The sequence below is a fragment of the Gastrolobium bilobum genome, unplaced genomic scaffold, assembly GCF_033153095.1.
Source record: "Gastrolobium bilobum isolate Gb01-03AN ecotype WA unplaced genomic scaffold, APGP_CSIRO_Gbil_v1 utg34787, whole genome shotgun sequence".
NCBI classification, from domain to species: Eukaryota; Viridiplantae; Streptophyta; class Magnoliopsida; order Fabales; family Fabaceae; genus Gastrolobium; species Gastrolobium bilobum.
The window spans coordinates 269,701-282,138 of record NW_026897009.1 but is presented as its reverse complement, the minus strand read 5'-3'; the positions used below and the strand labels follow the sequence as shown (position 1 = coordinate 282,138).

General features: G+C 38.7%; 2 protein-coding genes across 2 annotated transcripts; both read left to right on the top strand.

Annotated features, from left to right (window-relative positions):
* Nucleotides 1-911: 911 nt before the first annotated feature.
* On the top strand, nt 912-3,475 carry LOC133303384 (uncharacterized). The gene is made up of 5 exons (XM_061503288.1): nt 912-1,302; nt 1,566-1,823; nt 1,914-2,585; nt 2,670-2,879; nt 3,000-3,475. Exons 1-5 carry the CDS (start codon nt 912-914, stop codon nt 3,473-3,475), a joined length of 2,007 nt encoding a protein of 668 aa, XP_061359272.1.
* Nucleotides 3,476-6,941: 3,466 nt separating this feature from the next.
* LOC133303387 (protein FREE1) lies at nt 6,942-12,207 on the top strand. Its single transcript, XM_061503296.1, has 10 exons — nt 6,942-7,969; nt 8,540-8,626; nt 8,725-8,856; nt 10,203-10,334; nt 10,709-10,774; nt 10,862-10,972; nt 11,278-11,367; nt 11,470-11,500; nt 11,681-11,751; nt 11,847-12,207. The coding sequence occupies exons 1-10, from the start codon at nt 7,064-7,066 to the stop codon at nt 11,922-11,924; spliced, it is 1,704 nt and encodes a 567-aa protein (XP_061359280.1). The 5' UTR covers nt 6,942-7,063; the 3' UTR covers nt 11,925-12,207.
* The last annotated feature ends 231 nt before the right edge of the window (nt 12,208-12,438 follow it).

The following is a 12,438-nucleotide window of genomic DNA, read 5'->3' as shown; positions in this document are numbered from 1 at the left end:
CATTTGTTTGTGTTTTTTCTTCCAAGCTGTTATTTTTTATTGATATTATAATTTTAAATGTTTGTTCAAAATTCATATGATTTTTTAAAATTTTATAAATTCATATTGTCATTTCAAATCTTATAAATTCTATTAAAATCTCATGAAATTTAATTGTAAAAAAAGTCATTTAAAAAAGTTTTTTTAAAATCTTTTCAATTCCAAATAATATTTTAAAATCTATAAAAAATTTCATGGCAAAAAAATTAATTGATTACTTTTTTTAAAAAAAATTACGAATAAGTAGTTGTTTTGCAAAATATTACGAATCTATAGCACCCAAACACGACCACATGGGACGTGTTCTCATGGAGAGAGACACGCCCATGTGGGGCGTGAGCTACTGAAGGGGACACGCCCAATGTAGGGCGTGAGTGGCAGGAGAGAGACACGTCTCTTATGGGACGTGAGCTGTGATGGTAGACACGCCCAACATAGGCGTGTTCCACTGGAAGGTCACGCCCAATCTGGGCGTGAGTGACTAAACTGCAGTCTATTTAAACACCTACCCCCTACACACTCTTCACAACTCTCTCATTGTTATGCTTAAACTCTATGATAGTTTGCACTTGTTTACTCATATTGTTTTATCTTTTTAAATTTTGATTTTAAAAATGAGTGCGAATTCTGATACTATTCGTGTTTGTTTTATATTTTAACGGTAGGAAAGAAGAAGGTCGTCGTGGTGTTATTTTTGTAGGGGAGAAAAGGTCATCACGTATTAAACGGAACTCAACGGTTGCTGAGCTACATCAGAAAATACGTCAAAAATTATGTCTTTAAGACAACCAATTGATCACTTTAGTCACGACAAGTTATGGCAATGTGAACAATACATTAGCTTGCAAGTGGTCGATGACGAAGACATCGATATGGTAATGGAAGAGTTCTTGAACCAGTCCAGAAAGGATTTCTTAGAGTTGTATGTGGATACTACCACCGCGGAGGAAGTTGTTATACCAATGAGGTCAGTTAGGTCTACTTCTCCTCTTAATGCATCCTCATCTGCTGCTCTTGCTGTTAACATGTCTGAGGAAGATGAACATGACCCTACTTGGGTTATGGATGATGAGTATGACGAAGATGATGAGGAAAATATTGCAATGGAGGATCGTCTTCTTGCAGAGGATGCGAGTGCATCGGACAATGACGAAGAATGTGGTAGGTCTGGTACTGAACTTCAACCATGGCATGATTTGGGGGAGTCTCGTATCGTTGTACATCATGACACAACATCGAGTCAAGTACCAGAACATCCTGAAGGTATGCTATCAATTAATATACTGACAGTTTGGTTGTTGCAATTTTTGATTAAGAAAATAATTCAATTCTATTATTATTATTACGTAGTACATGTAGGCGATGCACTTGTTGATCCTTTTTGGTCAGAAATTCCACATTACACATATATTGATTGGGATTATCCGAGTGAGGCACAATCATGGACACAAAGTTCGGGTTCAATCCAGGGTTCATGGCAATTGGGAGAAAAATTGTTTGTTAACCAACACTTTACATCCAAAAAGAGGCTCAGATGGCAATCAAGCGCTACATCATGAAGGAGCATCAAGAAGCAATTGTGGTTGAGAGCACTCCCACAAAATTAAGCATGAAATGTTGTGCACACGTCCAAGGTTGCTCGTGGAGGATCAGGGTAATTAAACCAACGTATGGTGAAAATTGGAAGGTAACGAAATGGGGTGGGAATCACAATTGCTTGAATGACCATCTTTCTCAAGATCATCGACAACTTGATTCTGACGTTATTGCAGCACTTGTAGTAGGTACGTAATTTCAAATTAAAATGCTGATTAAAATTGCAGTTGATATACATGTTGTTCTGTTAATGTTTATATCCAGCTCTTGTAATTCAGAGATGATAAAAAAGGAACCTTCAGTGGCCATTGTGCTCGTTCAGGAGAGGATAACTCATTTATATGGATTCAAAGTTTCATATAGAAAGGCATGGTATGCGAAGCAGAAAGCCATGGCAATGTTATATGGTGATTGGGAGGAATCCTATGCATTTTTACCCAGCTGGTGTGAATATATGCTTCGTTTTTCACCAGGTTCCTTTTACAATATTCAAACAAAGGATTGTTTTGTTGCGGGGCTGTTGGTTCCCGAAAAACGTGTATTTGTTCGTTGTTTATGGACTTTCAGACAATGTTGTGAGACATTTAAATCTTGCAAACCAATGATACAAATTGATGGTACTCATCTATACGAAAAATATAAGGGAAAGTTGTTGATTGCCACAGCTCAAGATGGTAATAATGAATGTGTGCCACTTGCATTTGCCGTTGTTGAGGGTGAGACATTGCAGGCTTGGTCATACTTCCTTGCCAATCTTCGTCAGCACGTCACACAAGCGCATAATATATGTCTAATTTCAGACCGGCATGTTAGCATATTATCGGCTGTTGAAAAGAATCCCCTATGGCAGCCACCCCATGCACTTCATGTGTTTTGCCTGCGACATGTTGCAAGCAATTTTAATCAACGATTTAGAAATGACAAATTGAAGGCTAACTTGATGAATATAGGTATGTTGCACACTATGATTGGTGAATTAAAATGTTGTAGTTTTTTGTTAAGCGTCAACTGTGTGTTTTTTAAATTGTTCGCAGGATATACTCCTTGTATGGTGGATTTTGAGAGGTCGCTAGCACGATTTTGTGACACAAGCAGGCAGGTAGCAGAATGGATTGATGCCATCCCTAAGGAAAAGTGGTCGCGTGCACATGACCTTTATAGACGAAGATTTGGGCATATGACAACAAACTTGGCAGAATCCATAAACAGGGTGTTAAAGGGAGCAAGAAACATGCCCATTACTGGTCTGGTAAAATTTACATACAGTAGATTGGTCCAATATTGCGTGGAAAGAGGTCAATCGGCTTGTAGACAACTTGAATCTGGTCATACTTATTGCAAAAATGTGATTGAATAATTGACAGATAATGAATCCGTGGCAACAATGCATACTGTGCGTACATATAATGTTGATGAAACTGTTTTTGAGGTGGATGCAGGGTTTGAAAGGACATATGTTGTCAACCTTACTGCTCGTACATGCCAATGTGGACAATTTAAAGCATTTAAATATCCTTGTAGTCACGCCGTTGCTGCAGCGTTATCCATTCGTCGGAATTATCGACAATATATAGATGATGTTTTCAAGACGTCAAACTTGGTAAAGGCGTATTCATTTCCATGGGAACCAATCGGCAATGAGCAAGCAATTCCACCCAATGCAGGTCCTGTGGTAATACCGGATAAAAATATGTTGCGGGCAAAAAGTCGTCCAAAGTCTACAAGAATATGGAACGAGATGGATGAGGTTGAAACTATTACATCACACAAGTTATGTGGTCTTTGTAAGCAACACAGGCACAATCGTAGGTCGTGTCCTAACCGTGGAAATAATGCATGATATGACTTGTGGGTGTTTGTCACTTATGAACAATTATTTTGCCAATTAAAATGTATCGCTCTGTTTTTTTAAAATTAGCTTTTATGGTGATTGTGTGGTTTGCTTTCATATAACATATAACATCGCATACATAAAAATTATTTGTTTACTCCTTGCATGCTAATAGAAAGGTCTGGCACCACTCCGTTACGTCTTCCATATTCCACTCCTGGTACTCTGTACTACAGGAAGGATCCTGAGAGACCGGTACCCCACCAGATGCGCATGCCATGGGGCTAGCCTGATAAACCTGCTCACTTTGTGTAAACCCCTGGCCATACGATGCACCTGCCTGGCTCTCATAATACTGCGGCGGAGGAGGACCATGGTACATAGGCTGTGGCCCGCCTGCTTGGCTCAGCACTGGCGGTCTAAACCAACCCTGCATATCAGTGCGCGGTCTAGGAGCAATAATAGGATCGGGTATCGCTCGAACCGATTCCCTCTGTCGTCCTAGTCCACGTCCCTTCTGCCTGCCACTAGGCACCTCAATGGTCAACATCAGATCCTCAACAGTCTGCGTAGGTGGAGCCTCTGGCCCTGGCTCCTCTACTCATGCCGACTCTCTGAATATGGCAATAATGCGACCAATCTCGTCATGGACCCACTCTAAGCTAAAGGCGGGGAACTGATCCACAAGAGTCGCAAAATATAGCATCTCCAACCCATCAATCTATAAAGAAATGAAACAACATGTGTTAATTAAAAATGTATAAACACATAATCATATTCAAAATTGAAGTGTCAAAACTTACTGCTCGTCCAACCCTGGCAGCTTTCCTGGCGACGAACCGTTTCCCTCGCTGCCTGTACCAGTGTAGGTACTCATGGTTCGGGGACATCAACTTGACCAGTACAGGGGGAATACGTATAAACGTATCCCTGATCGTCCATCGATGTATGAAGGGCTTCATCTTACGCTCCCAATTATCATCCTTCTTCCCTCGCAGAGTTAGATTATGAACACCCTTAAGCTTTCTTGGTCTCCGCGGTATGGGCTGATCAAAACCAAATTGTCGCATACATCTATCCGGTTGAGCGTACTCAACTGTGTGGAAGCAAATGATAGGAGTAATGGCCAACCATAAGTACCACTCATGATCAGATACAAACAATGTTGTATGGTACTCTCCGTATGGCTGCCACACAACCTACACATAAAAAAATTAGTAACAAGTACACAATTACCACCAATTATAATATGTAAATAAATTAAAAACAATTTAAATAGATATCTCAAACCTCGTCTCTATAAAGCGTGTCAAAGTTAGCCCGATACCAAGACTGCTCATGTGGCTTAAAGGGAGGTAGGGAATTAAACCTGTAATAGAATGTGTAACAAATTATCATACTCATACGACAAATGAACATGTAATAAATTAGTCAATATGAGTTAATAAAATATACATGTGACCAAAATGCCACTCCGGGTGGGTAGGCTGCGGGATAGGTGGTGCAATAGGGGGAATCTAATCCAAGCCCATATCTGCAGTAATACGTGACAACCACCCATATTAACAGTCCGCGGGTTTGTTGACACACATAAATGTCTAAAGAGATGGGCGAGAACCGCAGAATCCCAACTGTATCCGCCAATGTCCGTAAATTCCCCTGCAAGCAGTGGAACGTAACGACAAGCAATTTTGCTGCCACCTGATCTGTCACACACTAACCATGAGCCTAATAGTCGCAAAATGTGTGCCTTTGTGTAACGCCTCATCTCCTCAGGATTGTGTGCTACTGTAAACCAATCAGCATATATCCTGTCTAAGTAAGAAATACGTAGATCGCCTCCGTGAATGTCTGTGCCCGCAACAGGGGTAGTCCCAAAAACCTGCTGACATATAGCAATCCAATCCAACGTTGTAGATCCGGTAACTGCCTGCCCGTCAGTAGGCAAACCAAGTATACCAGCCACGTCCTGTAATGTAACAGTCATCTCTCTCTGCGTCATGTGAAACGTATGTGTCTCCGGTCTCCAACGCTCAACCAAAGCAGAGATCAAAGGGGTATCGATCTGAAGGAAAAACAACAATTATACAAAGTCCACATACGGTAATTTAATTAAGTAATTTAAAAATTACATACCTGAATATGACTCATACGTGCCACGTGTATGAACCCAGCCTGTGTCAAATAGTCAGCGACAACGTCTGGTATATCATCATGACGGGGTCCCCCCTGAAGTTTCCCTCGCCTCGTCTTTAACCCCCTGACCTTATCCTCGTTCCACACAACATGTGAAACGTGACTGCGCTGTGTCCTTTTACGGAGTACCTCCCACCTATATGGGCCAGGAAGTACATGCGTACAAGGATCAAATGGCTCAAGATCACCATCGGATCCAGAGCGCGAGGACTCTGATGAAGACGAATGGGCCATAATAGAATACTACTACAAATGAAAAAGATGTACCCAAATTACTATTGATATTATATTAATTTACACTAAATAAAATTTAATTGCACTTAATTAAATAGCATTTAACTAACTTCAATTGTTATATTAATTTCAATTAAATTAACATCATTGACAATTAATTTATTTAACATTACATTATTCTAAAAATATATTTCAATACATTAAATAATTCAAATTTAATTTAAATTAATATTGCATACGGTATTCTTTTTTTACAAACCCTAATTATAATGTGGTTAATTGAAAGGTCAATATGTTTACAAGTGTCATTCATAAAAAAATATTTATTGTCACAAACTAATTTCTAAGTGTGTAAATAAGTCATAAAACCAACATATACCAATTTAGAAGTAACTAATTAATTTTTAAGTCCATATCTAATACGTAAGTCACATCACAATTCTCTTAAATAGGTCACTAATATTTTTCTAACCCCCTAACAATTAAATAAATTCACAAATATTTTTCTAACCCTCTAACAATTATCTAAGTCAATAATAACTATCATATATTAATTGCTGTTAATAAAAAAAATAAACAATAAATAGGGACTTACATGAGAGAGAGACAGAGCTTCGCTGCGCAAAACCCTCCAAAAGAAATGTAGAGAGGAAGAGGAGGTTTAGAGAGAGGATGAGAGGGTGGAAACGAGGTAAAAAAAATGAAAAACCCATGTATATAGACCACGGAGAACACGCCCATCAGGGGCGTGTCTCTCTCCGGCCACACACGCCCTACGTTGGACGTGTCCCTTTCAGTAGCTCATGTCCCACATGGGCGTGTCTTTCTCTATGAGAACACGCCCCATGTGGGCTAGTCTGGGTGCTATAGATTCGTAATATTTTACAAAACGACTACTTATTCATAATTTTTTACTAAAAAATAATAAATTATTTTTTTTGCCAAATTTTCATATCAAAAGGACATTTTAAAATCTTAATCCAATATACCTTCTAAAATTATTTATATCCCTTATTGGTTCTAGAATTTACGTGTGCGAATCCACACAACACCTGTGAGCAATTCTGCGTTTGCATTTCTTTGCACAGAGAGAGTCTTGTTCGCGTTCTTTCAAAATACAGAATCAAAGAACATCACAACTCTAATTCCTAGCTCCTGCAATCAGCGATGCAGCAAGGAGATTACAGCTCCGCTCCATATTACCAATTCCCTCATCTCCAGAACCCTATTCCCAACCCTAACCCTAACCCTACTGATCCAGTCCCCAACCCTTACGCTTCTGCACCTCCCTTCGCTTCCAATTACGCTCCTCCTTCCGATTACACGACATTCCCCTCCACCTATCCTCCGTACCCGCAAAATCCGGATCCTATTCCACCCACTGCTCCTTCTTACCCTCCATCTTCCAACCCTAATTTGCCTTCATTCAATTCTTCCTTCGAATCTAATCCTTCGTACCAACCACCGTCGCAACCCTATTACCCGCAGTATGATCAGCATCAAACGGCTCCAAATTATGCCTCTCCCCCCTCCTCAATTCCTCCAAACCCTAATTCAAATTCATCATACTCGTCTTTATATAACTCGGTTCCGTACAGCCACACCGGGTCTTCCGTTCCTCAAATTCCTACATACGAAAGCCCCTACGAGAATCCGGTGAAACCCGATCACGGTAGTGCTTATTTTGATGACAGGTATGGAAGTTTTAATCGGAGCCGTTCCGATTTGGGACCTGATTTGTATGGGAAGCGCCCCGATAGCGGTGTTTCGAGGTATGAACCTGTTCATGATGAAGGTCACGGAGATGGGGTGTATGCTTATGATGGGGGGAAAACGGAACCTTATGGGGCGCGTGGTACGGCTCCTAAATCGTCGTCTTGGTCGTCGTCTTTTGATGATTATGGGAGGTCGATCAGTTTTCCCTCTCAGAAAGAATCGTCTGTGGCAAGTAAGATTGTGAAAGCAGTTCCAAAGGCTGATGCCCAAGAAGATGTGAAAAGTGGGGTGCAAAAATTCCGGGTCAAGCTATTGGCAGAAAGTGGTGGTCAGAGCACTATGGATGTTCTCTGTCAGGTATGAAGAGGATGGCAACTAGAGCCATTTGTTGTGGTTTTGTATTTTAGTCTGCTAGTTTCGGCTTCAATTCATCTTGTCTGTTGGATCACGATAATTCAGTGATTGGATTTTGTTCCGTTTACTCTGCTATTGTAATAATTACAGTCAAGCTACTGTATGATTATCGTGTGGCTGGCTGTGCTTCTTTTGTTTATAAGTAGGTTAATGATGGATCTGGTTTATGATCTTGAGCCTTAATAGTAGTAATTTCAGTGTAGACGGGTTTGCTGACATATAGAACTTGTAATAATTATATTCAGCCTGATGGATTACTTTCCTTTTCCTTTAAACATGATACATATGCATGTTAGTGTAAACAAACAAAGGTTTGTCATGCCTATGTTCATTTATTACTCTTCTTCTTCTTCTTTTTTTATTAACTCTTCTGCAAATGTTATTAGAGACTCTTGGGCTGCCACAGAAAATTTCTTAAATTTTTTTCCCTTGTGAAAAATTCAACATACTGTCTTATATGCCTTCATCGCCACTGATCTGAATTAGTAACTTTGTTAATCTTTATTTTTTCAGATTGGTTTGGATGGAATTCGTATGCTGGATCCAAATACCAGCCGGACATTGAGAATATATCCACTTGAAAACATAACAAGATGCGATGTGAGCATTTTGATATCCTTCGTGAAACTTCACTATATTTAAGAAATTAATTTTCCTAGTCAATCTCAATATAGTATTTTGTTAACTGAATTATGCAGAGATTCGACTCGTCTACCTTTGCATTTTGGTCAAAGAGTCCTGTGGACATTGAGCCAAGACGAATCAGATTGCAATCTAATAGTTACACTACTAGCACACTCTTGGATACAGTGACTGCTGCAACCATACAGGTATTCAGAGAATTTCAACCTTCTTTTATGATAGTAGATAGTTCATATTTTTCTGATAAATTAGGTTACAGCATGTTTATTTTAAAAAATATCTGCTGGAAGACACCACTTTTTTGCTTTTTTAAGGTTACCTAGGGACAGGATTTAGTTTTAGTTGCTTGCCTTGTTTGTGAGTTGCTTTGTGATAGATAACCACACTAGAAGTAAAGCAAAAAGGAGAACAAACTCAATAATATCTCCTCTACTCTATCGATTTTAGGGAAAATACCAGTAATAGTGGGGATGAAAGTGCAAGATAGATGAACAAGAACAGAAAAATACAGATAGCTCAGCCAGTTTGAAGAGTGCCTGATTCTCTCTCTTCCTAAACGTTATTCACACTTTCTATGCTCCTTGCATTCTCTTCTCTCTATATACCCGTCTGATCTATAACCGAATTCCTTTTACCCACTCAGCACCTCTTGTCATGTAGGCTGCTAATTAGCTGAAGTCACAAGTCCCATGCTGTCTTTGGGATCCCCTGTTTCTCGAACCTTATTCCTGATAAAATACACCTTAGATTGTACGCAATCTTACTATTGCATAATTGCGAAGATGCTATTTCTCGGATTCGAATCTGTGACCTTTCAGCCACATAGGAACAACTTTACCACTGTTATAGGCTCACCTTCTTTACTCATCACCATTGGATATGGTTTGTTATACTGGTTGTTACATATTTGCCTCAACTTATTCTCTCCAATTGGCCTCATGAAATCAGAATGCATGCTTGGGCCTGTGAATTGTCAACAAACATCGGGTAGGAAAAATTCAAATAATTTAGGGTCTTAGTGCCATTTTATGCGTACCCTTTTTGACTGGCTTCCAATTTACCTTTTGTTGTTGATAAATGGCCTTCTAATCATGAATTCATGATTTTGGCTGTTGACACTCGCAAATTAAAATTTGTATCTAAAGTCCTCAAGAACCAGCTAGTATAGTAAATGCAAAACTTCAACATCTTTAAGTTATTACCATATCAATCCTGACGTCTAGGAGTTAAATACAAGAATATCTACGCAAAAAATGGAATATAAAGTTTAATCACATTAGTTAATATTCCCTCAAAGCTGTGAAATAGTTTCTACCATGTCTCTCGCAACAATATAAATGTTTTACTCTTCTATTGACATTATTCCTGGCTAGTTCTTAATTTATTTTATACACATCATAAAGGCTTTCTAGTTAAATAGCTTGTAGTCTTTCTTTTTTCCAGGCTTCTTTTCCTATTTATAAAGTTCTATGTTTTCGGTTTTGGAAATTGTTTATTATATATGTCTTAATTTCCCCTCGCTTTCTTAATGCAGTTCAAGGAAATGGGTGGAAGCAGGAGGTCTGTTGAATCATTGAAAACAAATGAACAGCCTACAGAAAGAAAGAAAGGCTTTGGCGATTGGATGAATCTGATTAAACCTGCCAATGAAGAGAAGGATCATTGGGTAACATTAGCTGCAACTTCTAATTTCTTGCTCGTGTTGTCCTCCCCTTCCCTCACTTCCCCCCAAAAAAGGATCCTAAGGTTTTATTAGCAGAAATGTTTTCTTTTGAACCATTTTCATTTTTTCTAGGATGCAGTGTTCTCATCTGCTGGTAGCTGATTGTGATTGTGGAAACATGTGTTATTGCAATTAATTTTCAATATGCTAGTGTATTTTTCCTTCTTTAATTAACTCTTGGAGAATTTCTAAGTGGCACTTGATTTTAATGAAAATGTATTGATCAACTATATTAACCTACTTCAGTTTAACTAGGATCCTTGTTCCTTGTTTCTTGTACATAATTGGAGTTCTTACCAGGTTCTATTTGTACATAGGTCCCAGATGAAGCAGTCTCTAAATGTACAGCATGTGGCAGTGATTTTGGGCCTTTTGTTCGCAGGGTTGATCTCCTTATTTTCTTTCTCAAGCTATACTTTCTATTTTTTGTGCTCTGTTGCTAATGTCATGATCCTCTATTCTCGTAACAGCATCACTGTAGGAACTGTGGCGATATTTTCTGTGACAAATGTACACATGGTAGAATTGCTCTAACTGCTGATGAGAATGCTCAGCCAGTACGAGTTTGTGACCGTTGCCTGGTATGTGTAACAATTGTTGGCTTTTCTCTTATTCACTTTGGAGAAAGGAAAATGGGGATAGTTATTTGGAACATGCATTTGCTTATGTAATTACTGATGTTGTAATGCTATTAAATGGATTTTAAATGGGATGTCCATGTAGGGATCCCCCCCCCCTCTTTTCCTTTCCTTCTGTTACTCTCTCTTTACTTGTCAATTGAATTAAGGCTTTACTGTTTACTTTCTTTTTGTCAATTAAAGTAGTGTATCATCGTTAAAAACTGTAGAAGCCATGCTAAGTTTCTTATGGTCACATTTTTGTATAGGCAGAAGTGACTCAGAGGCTGACTAATGCTAAAGAGTCATCAAGTAAACCTTTGTTGCAGAGTCATGAGGATCTTGCCAGGAAACTTCAGGTAATTAATAGAGGCATGTGGTACTATTTTTTTCTATGCTTACCTTACTAGTGTAAGCGTGTATCAGATGCTGATTTGTTTTGTCGGTGAATATATTGGCAGGAGGAGCTGGAGAGAAATCGAAAGACATCAGGTAATGTAATCTGAGTAATAAAATTGCTTTAGAGTTTTTCATTCATAAATTTTCAAAGGTGTTGGCAGGTTTCAAGTAAATCTTCTGTGTGGGTGATTTAGTTGAAATGTATGGATTTTTTATTTATTTATTAAGATTTGTAAATTAATCTGCGGCTCAGTTAATTTGTCTGGTTTATAGGTTCCAAGTCTGATGGATCTGGAAGACGGATGAAGGAAGTTGCATGTCCCATTTGCACTGTCCATCTGCAGGTTTGAATATAAATGTCCCCGCTGCTCTCCCTCATATATATTTACATCATCATCATCATCTTCTTGTTCATTTGAGGTTTTGTGGGATTGTCCAGGTTCAGGTGCCTAGCTCAGGTTCGGAAACCATTGAGTGTGGAGTTTGCCAGCACCCATTTCTTGTGAGTGCTCATTGAGTTCAGATAACAATGATACGGATGAAGGTGTCTATACGTCTCAGTTTAAAATTCAATTATTTTACGATCTTTCTCTTGCACATTACTAATTAATGATTGGGATTTCCTTCTGTTTATTATCTTTGGGTTTGTTTTATGACCATTTTCGTCTGCATTTATCTCCCATTTCTCCTTTGAGCTTGATGTGTATATGATAGTTGTTCACTTATCTTTTAATCTTTTTGGAAAGGTTTTCCAATTCGATTCTCTTTTGTATAAAATATACGCTGTACACATGTATAGCTATGCGAAGTTCATTCTGGTTTGAGACGATTTGATAGCATATTAGCTCTGTAAATATCTTCGAAAAATGTCAGGAAAAAGAAAAAAAGAAAAAATAATTGTCCATACGATTAGCGGTTAGATCAAATTATTTCATGTTGCTGAATGGGGAGCACAGTAGATTTAAAATCGAGAGATTTTTGTGAGAGAAATTCAAGGTGTGAATCCTGTGAAGTCGTGGTAGGTATGGGAG

Bases quoted from the DNA above. Each gene is read 5' to 3' on its own strand.
- LOC133303387 (XM_061503296.1), top strand. From the start codon at position 7,064: ATGCAGCAAGGAGATTACAGCTCCGCTCCATATTACCAATTCCCTCAT. The intron at 7,970-8,539 runs GTATGAAGAGGA...TTATTTTTTCAG, and splicing joins CTATGGATGTTCTCTGTCAG to ATTGGTTTGGATGGAATTCG. The intron at 8,857-10,202 runs GTATTCAGAGAA...TTCTTAATGCAG, and splicing joins TGACTGCTGCAACCATACAG to TTCAAGGAAATGGGTGGAAG.
- LOC133303384 (XM_061503288.1), top strand. From the start codon at position 912: ATGGTAATGGAAGAGTTCTTGAACCAGTCCAGAAAGGATTTCTTAGAG. The intron at 1,824-1,913 runs GTACGTAATTTC...CTTGTAATTCAG, and splicing joins TATTGCAGCACTTGTAGTAG to AGATGATAAAAAAGGAACCT. The intron at 2,586-2,669 runs GTATGTTGCACA...AATTGTTCGCAG, and splicing joins GGCTAACTTGATGAATATAG to GATATACTCCTTGTATGGTG.